Source organism: Toxotes jaculatrix, chromosome 3 (genome assembly GCF_017976425.1).
Source record: "Toxotes jaculatrix isolate fToxJac2 chromosome 3, fToxJac2.pri, whole genome shotgun sequence".
In the NCBI taxonomy this organism is placed as follows: domain Eukaryota; kingdom Metazoa; phylum Chordata; class Actinopteri; family Toxotidae; genus Toxotes; species Toxotes jaculatrix.
In genome coordinates this window covers 19,341,601-19,353,818 of record NC_054396.1, presented here as the reverse complement: position 1 = coordinate 19,353,818, position 12,218 = coordinate 19,341,601, and the positions used below count along the sequence as shown (strand labels likewise).

General features: G+C 33.3%; 1 protein-coding gene across 1 annotated transcript in view; it reads left to right on the top strand.

Moving 5' to 3' along the window:
* megf6b (multiple EGF-like-domains 6b) overlaps nt 1-12,218 on the top strand; it is a 100,730-nt gene that overhangs the window by 50,555 nt on the left and 37,957 nt on the right. Inside the window, exons 27-29 of the mRNA XM_041033902.1 lie at nt 431-559; nt 702-830; nt 1,260-1,388. Coding sequence (XP_040889836.1) covers nt 431-559; nt 702-830; nt 1,260-1,388 — 387 coding nt within the window. The remainder of the gene's footprint in view (nt 1-430; nt 560-701; nt 831-1,259; nt 1,389-12,218) is intronic.

Sequence of the window (12,218 nt, the reverse complement as noted above, 5' to 3'; positions counted from 1 at the left end):
GTTGTTCCTGCGCCACAGACGAGTCTGTTCTGTTAAAGTCTCCTCCGACCCGGCGGTGACATTCCAGCTCGTTCTCCCTCTGAGCTCCACATCACACACTATCCTCCCTCTGTGCCTGTTACAACCTTCCCCTGTCGAGCCGTGCCAGGTCCAGCCCCCTCCTCATGCTCAGGAAACCTCTAATCCCGTTGCTGGAATGTCTTTACCCTCTAAACTCTGTGGCTACTACCTCTGCCTGCCAAGTCCTTACTCAGTCCAACGATAAATTATTGGTGGGGGGGGAAAAAAATTGCAGTCCTCAGCAGAAATGTGACGGAGCAGGTTTCCCTGTCACATGTGTTTTCACATGACAATGTTTCTGTTTTCTTTCTCATGTCTCGTCTCACACGTGTGTGTTTCTGCTTGTGCATGCTGCCGTATGTTTACACAGAGTGCATAGCCGGTCGGTTCGGGGTGGACTGCCAGCAGCAGTGTGAATGTGAGAACGGCAGCCAGTGTGACAGACAGACTGGACGGTGCAGCTGCGGCGCCGGCTGGATTGGAGAGCGCTGCGAGAAAGGTGAGCCTCTATAATTGAAGCAAAACTAATGAACCTGCAAAAACTTTGTCACGGGAACTGCTGCGCCGTGGAAACTGGGGGACTGGCAATACTGTGTATTTTTGTTAATTATAACCTCTAATTTGCACCTTCCTCTGCTCAGTATGTGAAGCAGGCCTGTTTGGTGCTGGCTGTGAGGAAAGGTGTCGGTGTGTACACGGGGTTTCATGTCACCACGTCACTGGAGAGTGTCAGTGTCCCCCGGGATGGAGAGGAAAACTCTGTGACAAAGGTACAAACCTGCAGTTAAAGACACTGTGGAGCTCTTGCAGCCCCTGGTGGACCGACTGTATCCTGTTATTTTAAATAATGAAGGTTTTGCATTTCCAAACAACAAAACTCCTGAGCAGGATTAGAGAAAACTGACTTTGCATGTATTACACTTGATATTTACTAAATATGATGTATTATCTACCTATTTACTTGATATTGTCATTCAGTTTCTCCATTTTATAATTCTACTGCTGCCACTTCTGTCTACGTCAGAATTAGTAGTGGAGGAGGGACCTCTTCTCTGTTATATAATCAAATAAATTATCAAATATAAATTATCAAATAAAATTGAATTGAATTGAATTGAATTATATTTCTTGAGGTTTTCAGATTTCTTTGATTTGTAGCTCTAAACATCTGATATTGGTTTATCTCTATTTTCTTTCAGCATGTCTGCCAGGTACGTTTGGGAAGAGCTGTATGCAGCGCTGCAGCTGCGCTCAGGGCACGTCCTGCCACCACATCTCTGGAGAGTGTGGCTGTCCTCCTGGATTCACTGGAAACGGCTGTGAGCAGAGTGAGTTCTGCAAGAAAAAGTTTTGCCGATTGTAATTAATCCACTGCTGCAATCACGGCCGGGCTGGCCATCGGGAGGTTTGGGAGATTTCCCAAACGGCCGGTCTGTTCCCGGCCGGTAGTCGGAACGTTTTTTTACCCTATAAAATGCAGCAGCGTGTCCTCGCAGCCGCAGGTGGCACAGAGTGGAACGTAACCAAGGGGGGAGTTTCAGCAGTGAGGATCACTTCCGCGTTTCTCGGCTGCTGCTGGGGTTGGCCCCAGAAGTTAGCAATTCTCCACTGACCCCCATGTTAAAATAGCCAACTTTACAGCCTAAAAAAACATATTTACAGCCCGGTACATTTTTTTGTTTTTGGTCTCTATTGATCAGGGGCGGGCTGGGGTTGAAATTCAGCCCGGGAGCTTGGTTTGGAGAGACAGAAACGCATTCCTGTCCCGGCTCTGTTTTGCCGGCTGCGGCTGAAGCTCTCGCTCCTGCTGCTCCTTGTCCGACTCTGTCCTTGTCCGAAATTCTGACCGACTGATCAGGCAAATAGCTCATTTATTTACGTTTGTTTTCGGCTTCTGGAAAAAGCATCGGGTTGCCTTCGTTCATTTATAGAATAAATATAAACTGGTGAAACAGAGAACTATCGTCACGTAATCCATCGATTTCAACAATGTAACAGTATTCTGAATACTATCTATTTAAACTGTAACTGTAATGGAATACAGTTACTCATAATTTGTATTCTGAATACGTAACACCGTTACATGTATTCCGCTACTCCCCAACACTGTGTGTGTGTATGTGTGTGCGCGCGGAGAACAGAGGCAAAAAGACTGGCAAAATTCTGTTCACTTTCTGCTTTATTTGGTAGCATGAAAACATGGAAAAGAAGATGCTTTGTGTGTTCCTTGCATGTGGTTTTGCTCAAATAAAAGCAATTAAGTGCATGTGTGTGTATGTGTGTGTGTGTGTGTCTGTGGCTTCTTTCTTAATTTACACTGCTCGTCTTTCTTGTTTTCTTTTGACAGTTTGATGACTAACTGAGTTGCTGAGCCAATCACATTTCAGTAGAAACAGGGATCAGCTCAAATTAGGAGGGACCGTTTGGATCCTTCCTTAATATGCAAAATATTAGTTTCACCCAGTCCAGCGGTGCGGAATCATCCCAGCCTAACGTTAGGTTCATAGACTGTATAAAACACGGACGTAGCACCCGTGACGTCACGCACTGGTTTCGGTTTTGTGACCAAACCATGGGCATTTGAGCTGCGCCATCTTGGATTTTAGTGGGAGTGTACTTTCCATCTTTTCCATACATTTGCTGATGCGGTCTCCTATCTGTAACAGCAGTGACCATAATTTGGCAATTAAGTCATAAGCCAGCGACAAAATATGCTAATACATGCTAGTTAGTACAGTCTACACTACAACAAGCCATATTGTCACAAAATCCTATCCGAACATTGGCAAACACGTCCACTGCAGCCCCTGTCAACCGCTGGAAGTAGCCAGTGACCATTGGATGTAGCCGCTTAGCCAAGCCGATGCTTTAGCAAAGAGCTAACTGCCAGTGCCTGTCTATGAGGCTGTCGCTCAACATAACCACGCCATAATTTATGTAAGAATTTTAAGCTAACTGTAACTGTTTTAGTGTTATTTAAACTTTGAGGTCTTACTAAAATGTGACTTTTTTCATATTTTGACGCCTTAGTATACTATGAGGTATTTCATGACATTTTGAGGTCTTACCAAAATATGACTTTTTTTGACCGATATTGACACCTTACTATAGTATGATGTTTTTTATGACATTTTGAGATAAAAAAATTTTTTGACTTTTTTTGGCGATTTTGACGCCTTACTATAGTATGACGTTTTTTATGACATTTTGAGGTCAAAAAAAATTTTGACTTTTTTTGTGACATTTTGACGCCTTATTATATATTGACGTTTTTTATGACATTTTGAGGTCAAAATTTGTTTTGACTTTTTTTGGCCGATTTTGACGCCTTACTATAGTAAGACGTTTTTTATGACATTTTGAGGTCAAAAATTTTTTTGACTTTTTTTGACCGATTTTGACGCCTTACTATACTATGACGTTTTTTATGACCTTTTGAGGTAAAGAAATTTTTTGACTTTTTTTGGCCGATTTTGACGCCTCACTATAGTATAATGTTTTTCATGACATTTTGAGGTAAAAAAAATTTTTGACTTTTTTTGGCCGATTTTGACGGCTTACTATACTATGACGTTTTTTATGACATTTTGAGGTCCAAAAAATTTTTGACTTTTTTTGGCCGAAAAAAACGCCTTACTATACTATGACGTTTTTTATGACATTTTGAGGTCAAAAAAATTTTTGACTTTTTTTGGCCGAAAAAAACGTCTTACTATACTATGACGTTTTTTATGACATTTTGAGGTCCAAAAAATTTTTGACTTTTTTTGGCCGATTTTGACGCCTTACTATACTATGACGTTTTTTATGACATTTTGAGGTCAAAAAATTTTTTGACTTTTTTTGACCGATGTTGACGCCTTTCTATAGTATGACGTTTTTTATGACATTTTGAGGTCAAATTTTTTTTTGACTTTTTTTGACCAATTTTGACGCCTTACTATACTATGACGTTTTTTATGACATTTTGAGGTCAAAAAATTTTTTGACTTTTTTTGGCCGAAAAAAACGCCTTACTATACTATGACGTTTTTTATGACATTTTGAGGTCAAAAAAAATTTTGACTTTTTTGGCCGAAAAAAACGCCATACTATACTATGACGTTTTTTATGACATTTTGAGGTCAAAAAAATGTTTGACTTTTTTTGGCCGATTTTGACGCCTTACTATACTATGACGTTTTTTATGACATTTTGAGGTCAAAACATTTTTTGACTTTTTTTGGCCGATTTTCATGCCTTACTATAGTATGACGTTTTTTATGACATTTTGAGGTCAAAAAAAATTTTGACTTTTTTTGTGACATTTTGACGCCTTACTATATATTGACGTTTTTTATGACATTTTGAGGTCAAAATTTTTTTTGACTTTTTTTGGCCGATTTTGACGCCTTACTATACTATGATGTTTTTTATGACATTTTGAGGTCCAAAAAATTTTTGACTTTTTTTGTGACATTTTGACGCCTTACTATATATTGACGTTTTTTATGACATTTTGAGGTCAAAATTTTTTTTGACTTTTTTTGGCCAATTTTGACGCCTTACTATACTATGACGTTTTTTACGACATTTTGAGGTCAAAATTTTTTTTGACTTTTTTTGGCCGATTTTGACGCCTTACTATACTATGACGTTTTTTATGACATTTTGAGGTCAAAAATTTTTTTGACTTTTTTTGGCCGATTTTGACGCCTTACTATACTATGACGTTTTTTATGACATTTTGAGGTCAAAAATTTTTTTGACTTTTTTTGGCCGATTTTGACGCCTTACTATACTATGACGTTTTTTATGACATTTTGAGGTCAAAAAATTTTTTGACTTTTTTTGGCCGAAAAAAACGCCTTACTATACTATGACGTTTTTTATGACATTTTGAGGTCAAAAAAATTTTTGACTTTTTTTTGGCCGATTTTGACGCCTTACTATACTATGACGTTTTTTATGACATTTTGAGGTCAAAAATTTTTTTGACTTTTTTTGGCCGATTTTGACACCTTACTGTACTATGACGTTTTTTATGACATTTTGAGGTCAAAAAAATTTTTTGACTTTTTTTGTCCGAAAAAAACGCCTTACTATACTATGACGTTTTTTATGACATTTTGAGGTCAAAAAATTTTTTGACTTTTTTTGGCCGATTTTGACACCTTACTGTACTATGACGTTTTTTATGACATTTTGAGGTCAAAATTTTTTTGACTTTCTTTGGCCGATTTTCACGCCTTACTATAGTATGACGTTTTTTATGACATTTTGAGATCAAAATTTTTTTTGACTTTTTTTGGCCGAAAAAAACGTCTTACTATACTATGACGTTTTTTATGACATTTTGAGGTCCAAAAAATTTTTGACTTTTTTTGGCCGATTTTGACGCCATACTATACTATGACGTTTTTTATGACATTTTGAGGTCAAAAAAATGTTTGACTTTTTTTGGCCGAAAAAAACGCCTTACTATACTATGACGTTTTTTATGACATTTTGAGGTCAAAAAAATTTTTGACTTTTTTTTGGCCGATTTTGACGCCTTACTATACTATGACGTTTTTTATGACATTTTGAGGTCCAAAAATTTTTTGACTTTTTTTGGCCGAAAAAAACGCCTTACTATACTATGACGTTTTTTATGACATTTTGAGGTCAAAAATTTTTTTTGACTTTTTTTGTCCGAAAAAAACGCCTTACTATACTATGACGTTTTTTATGACATTTTGAGGTCAAAAAATTTTTTGACTTTTTTTGGCCGATTTTGACACCTTACTGTACTATGACGTTTTTTATGACATTTTGAGGTCAAAATTTTTTTGAATTTCTTTGGCCGATTTTCACGCCTTACTATAGTATGACGTTTTTTATGACATTTTGAGATCAAAATTTTTTTTGACTTTTTTTGGCCGATTTTGACGCCTTACTATACTATGACGTTTTTTATGACATTTTGAGGTCAAAAACATTTTTTGACGTTTTTTTTGTCCGAAAAAAACGCCTTACTATACTATGATGTTTTTTATGACATTTTGAGGTCAAAAAATTTTTTGACTTTTTTTGACCGATGTTGACGCCTTTATATAGTATGACGTTTTTTATGACATTTTGAGGTCAAATTTTTTTTTGACTTTTTTTGACCGATTTTGACGCCTTACTATACTATGACGTTTTTTAATGACATTTTGAGGTCAAAAAATTTTTTGACTTTTTTTGGCCGATTTTCACGCCTTACTATAGTATGACGTTTTTTATGACATTTTGAGGTCAAAAAAATTTTTGACTTTTTTTGTGACATTTTGACGCCTTACTATATATTGACGTTTTTTATGACATTTTGAGGTCAAAAATTTTTTTGACTTTTTTTGGTCGAAAAAAACGTCTTACTATACTATTACGTTTTTTATGACATTTTGAGGTCAAAATTTTTTTTGACTTTTTTTGGCCGATTTTCATGCCTTACTATAGTATGACGTTTTTTATGACATTTTGAGGTCAAAAAAAATTTTGACTTTTTTTGTGACATTTTGACGCCTTACTATATATTGACGTTTTTTATGACATTTTGAGGTCAAAATTTTTTTTGACTTTTTTTGGCCGATTTTGACGCCTTACTATACTATGACGTTTTTTATGACATTTTGAGGTCCAAAAAATTTTTGACTTTTTTTGTGACATTTTGACGCCTTACTATATATTGACGTTTTTTATGACATTTTGAGGTCAAAATTTTTTTTGACTTTTTTTGGCCAATTTTGACGCCTTACTATACTATGACGTTTTTTACGACATTTTGAGGTCAAAAATTTTTTTGACTTTTTTTGGCCGATTTTGACGCCTTACTATACTATGACGTTTTTTATGACATTTTGAGGTCAAAAAATTTTTTGACTTTTTTTGGCCGAAAAAAACGCCTTACTATACTATGACGTTTTTTATGACATTTTGAGGTCAGAAAAATGTTTGACTTTTTTTGGCCGAAAAAAACGCCTTACTATACTATGACGTTTTTTATGACATTTTGAGGTCCAAAAAATTTTTGACTTTTTTTGGCCGAAAAAAACGCCTTACTATACTATGACGTTTTTTATGACATTTTGAGGTCAAAAAATTTTTTGACTTTTTTTGACCGATGTTGACACCTTTCTATAGTATGACGTTTTTTATGACATTTTGAGGTCAAAACATTTTTTGACTTTTTTTGGCCGATTTTGACGCCTTACTATAGTATGACGTTTTTTATGACATTTTGAGGTCAAAAAAATTTTTGACTTTTTTTGTGACATTTTGACGCCTTACTATATATTGACGTTTTTTATGACATTTTGAGGTCAAAAATTTTTTTGACTTTTTTTGGCCGATTTTGACGCCTTACTATACTATGACGTTTTTTATGACATTTTGAGGTCAAAAAATTTTTTGACTTTTTTTGGCCGAAAAAAACGCCTTACTATACTATGACGTTTTTTATGACATTTTGAGGTCAGAAAAATGTTTGACTTTTTTTGGCCGAAAAAAACGCCTTACTATACTATGACGTTTTTTATGACATTTTGAGGTCCAAAAAATTTTTGACTTTTTTTGGCCGAAAAAAACGCCTTACTATACTATGACGTTTTTTATGACATTTTGAGGTCAAAAAATTTTTTGACTTTTTTTGACCGATGTTGACACCTTTCTATAGTATGACGTTTTTTATGACATTTTGAGGTCAAAACATTTTTTGACTTTTTTTGGCCGATTTTCACGCCTTACTATAGTATGACGTTTTTTATGACATTTTGAGGTCAAAAAAAATTTTGACTTTTTTTGTGACATTTTGACGCCTTACTATATATTGACGTTTTTTATGACATTTTGAGGTCAAAATTTTTTTTGACTTTTTTTGGCCGATTTTGACGCCTTACTATACTATGACGTTTTTTATGACATTTTGAGGTCCAAAAATTTTTTGACTTTTTTTGGCCGAAAAAAACGCCTTACTATACTATGACGTTTTTTATGACATTTTGAGGTCAAAAAAATTTTTGACTTTTTTTGGCCGAAAAAAACGCCTTACTATACTATGACGTTTTTTATGACATTTTGAGGTCAAAAAAATTTTGACTTTTTTTGGCCGATTTTGACGCCTTACTATACTATGACGTTTTTTATGACATTTTGAGGTCAAAAATTTTTTTGACTTTTTTTGGCCGATTTTGACGCCTTACTATACTATGACGTTTTTTTATGACATTTTGAGGTCAAAAAATTTTTTGACTTTTTTTGGCCGAAAAAAACGCCTTACTATGCTATGACGTTTTTTATGACATTTTGAGGTCAAAAAAATTTTTGACGTTTTTTGGTCGAAAAAAACGCCTTACTATACTATGACGTTTTTTATGACATTTTGAGTTCCAAAAATTTTTTGACGTTTTTTTGGTCGAAAAAAACGCCTTACTATACTATGACGTTTTTTATGACATTTTGAGGTCAAAAAATTTTTTTGACGTTTTTTTGGTCGAAAAAAACGCCTTGCTATACTATGACGTTTTTTATGACATTTTGAGGTCAAAAGATTTTTTGACGTTTTTATTTGTCGAAAAAAAACGCCTTACTATACTATGACGTTTTTTATGACATTTTGAGGTCAAAAAAATTTTTGACTTTTTTTGGCCGAAAAAAACACCTTACTATACTATGACGTTTTTTATGACATTTTGAGGTCCAAAAATTTTTTGACGTTTTTTTGCCGAAAAAAACGCCTTATGACGTTTTTTATGAAATTTTGAGGTCAAAAAATTTTTTAACTTTTTTTGGCCGATTTTGACGCCTTACTGTACTATGACGTTTTTTATGACATTTTGAAGTCAAAAAATTTTTTGACGTTTTTTGGTCGAAAAAAAACGCCTTACTATACTATGACGTTTTTTATGACATTTTGAGGTCAAAAAAATTTTTGACTTTTTTTGTCCGAAAAAAACGCCTTACTATACTATGACGTTTTTTATGACACTTTGAGGTCAAAAAAATTTTTGACTTTTTTTGGCCTAAAAAAAACGCCTTACTATACTATGACGTTTTTTATGACATTTTGAGGTCAAAAAAATTTTGACTTTTTTTGGCCGATTTTGACGCCTTACTATACTATGACGTTTTTTATGACATTTTGAGGTCAAAAAAAATTTTGACTTTTTTTGGCCGAAAAAAACGCCTTACTATACTATGACGTTTTTTATGACATTTTGAGGTCAAAAAATTTTTTGACTTTTTTTGGCCGAAAAAAAACGCCTTACTATACTATGACGTTTTTTATGACATTTTGAGGTCAAAAAAATTTTTGACTTTTTTTGTCCGAAAAAAACGCCTTACTATACTATGACGTTTTTTATGACACTTTGAGGTCAAAAAAATTTTTGACTTTTTTTGGCCTAAAAAAACGCCTTACTATACTATGACATTTTTTATGACATTTTGAGGTCAAAAAAATTTTGACTTTTTTTGGCCGATTTTGACGCCTTACTATACTATGACGTTTTTTATGACATTTTGAGGTCAAAAAAAATTTTGACTTTTTTTGGCCGAAAAAAACGCCTTACTATACTATGACGTTTTTTATGACATTTTGAGGTCCAAAAATTTTTTGACTTTTTTTGGCCGAAAAAAAACGCCTTACTATACTATGACGTTTTTTATGACATTTTGAGGTCAAAAAAATTTTTGACTTTTTTTGGCCGAAAAAAACGCCTTGCTATACTATGATGTTTTTTATGACATTTTGAGTTCCAAAAAATTTTTGAAGTTTTTTGGTCGAAAAAAACGCCTTACTATACTATGACGTTTTTTATGACATTTTGAGGTCAAAAAAAATTTTGACTTTTTTTGTCTGAAAAAAACGCCTTACTATACTATGACGTTTTTTATGAAATTTTGAGGTCAAAATATTTTTTGACTTTTTTTGGCCGATTTTGACGCCTTACTATACTATGACGTTTTTTATGACATTTTGAGGTCAAAAAAATTTTGGACGTTTTTTGGTCGAAAAAAACGCCTTACTATACTATGACGTTTTTTATGACATTTTGAGTTCCAAAAATTTTTTGACGTTTTTTGGTCGAAAAAAACGCCTTACTATACTATGACGTTTTTTATGACATTTTGAGGTCAAAAAAAATTTTGACTTTTTTTGTCCGAAAAAAACGCCTTACTATACTATGACGTTTTTTATGACATTTTGAGGTCAAAAAAATTTTGACTTTTTTTGGCCGAAAAAAACGCCTTACTATACTATGACGTTTTTTATGACATTTTGAGGTCAAAAATTTTTTTGACTTTTTTTGGCCGATTTTGACGCCTTACTATACTATGACGTTTTTTTATGACATTTTGAGGTCAAAAAAATTTTTGACTTTTTTTGGCCGAAAAAAACGCCTTACTATATACTATGACGTTTTTTATCACATTTTGAGGTCAAAAATTTTTTTGACTTTTTTTGGCCGAAAAAAACGCCTTACTATACTATGACGTTTTTTATGACATTTTGAGGTCAAAAAAAACTTTGACTTTTTTTGGCCGAAAAAAACGCCTTACTATACTATGACGTTTTTTATGACATTTTGAGGTCAAAAAAATTTTTGACTTTTTTTGGCCGAAAAAAACGCCTTACTATATACTATGACGTTTTTTATGACATTTTGAGGTCAAAAATTTTTTTGACTTTTTTTGGCCGATTTTGACGCCTTACTATACTATGACGTTTTTTATGACATTTTGAGGTCAAAAAAATTTTGACTTTTTTTGGCCGATTTTGACGCCTTACTATACTATGACGTTTTTTATGACATTTTGAGGTCAAAAAAAATTTTGACTTTTTTTGGCCGAAAAAAACGCCTTACTATACTATGACGTTTTTTATGACATTTTGAGGTCAAAAAAATTTTTGACTTTTTTTGGCCGAAAAAAACGCCTTACTATACTATGACGTTTTTTATGACATTTTGAGTTCCAAAAATTTTTTGACGTTTTTTGGTCGAAAAAAACGCCTTACTATACTATGACGTTTTTTATGACATTTTGAGGTCAAAAAAATTTTTGACGTTTTTTGGCCGAAAAAAACGCCTTACTATACTATGACGTTTTTTATGACATTTTGAGGTCAAAAAAATTTTTGACTTTTTTTGGCCGAAAAAAACGCCTTACTATACTATGACGTTTTTTATGACATTTTGAGTTCCAAAAATTTTTTGACGTTTTTTGGTCGAAAAAAACGCCTTACTATACTATGACGTTTTTTATGACATTTTGAGGTCAAAAAAATTTTTGACGTTTTTTGGCCGAAAAAAACGCCTTACTATACTATGACGTTTTTTATGACATTTTGAGGTCAAAAAAATTTTTGACTTTTTTGGCCGAAAAAAACACCTTACTATACTATGACGTTTTTTATGACATTTTGAGGTCCAAAAATTTTTTGACGTGTTTTGGCCGATTTTGACGCCTTACTATACTATGACGTTTTTTATGACATTTTGAGGTCATAAAAAATTTTGTCTTTTTTTGGCCGATTTTGACGCCTTACTATACTATGACGTTTTTTATGACATTTTGAGGTCAAAAAAATGTTGACCTTTTTTGGCCGATTTTGACGCCTTACTATACTATGACGTTTTTTATGACATTTTGAGGTCAAAAATTTTTTTGACTTTTTTTGTCCGAAAAAAACGCCTTACTATACTATGACGTTTTTTATGACATTTTGAGGTCAAAAATTTTTTTGACTTTTTTGGCCGAAAAAAACGCCTTACTATACTATGACTTTTTTTATGACATTTTGAGGTCAAAAAAATTTTTGACTTTTTTGTCCGAAAAAAACGCCTTACTATACTATGACGTTTTTTATGACATTTTGAGGTAAAAAATTTTTTTTTACTTTTTTTGGCCGATTTTGACGCCTTACTATACTATGACGTTTTTTAGGACATTTTAAGGTCAAAAAAAATTTTGACTTTTTTTGGCCGTTTTTGACGCCTTACTATACTATGACGTTTTTTATGACATTTTGAGGTCCAAAAAATTTTTGACTTTTTTTGGCCGATTTTGACGCCTTACTATACTATGACGTTTTTTATGACATTTTGAGGTCAAAAAAAATTTTGACTTTTTTTGGCCGAAAAAAACGCCTTACTATA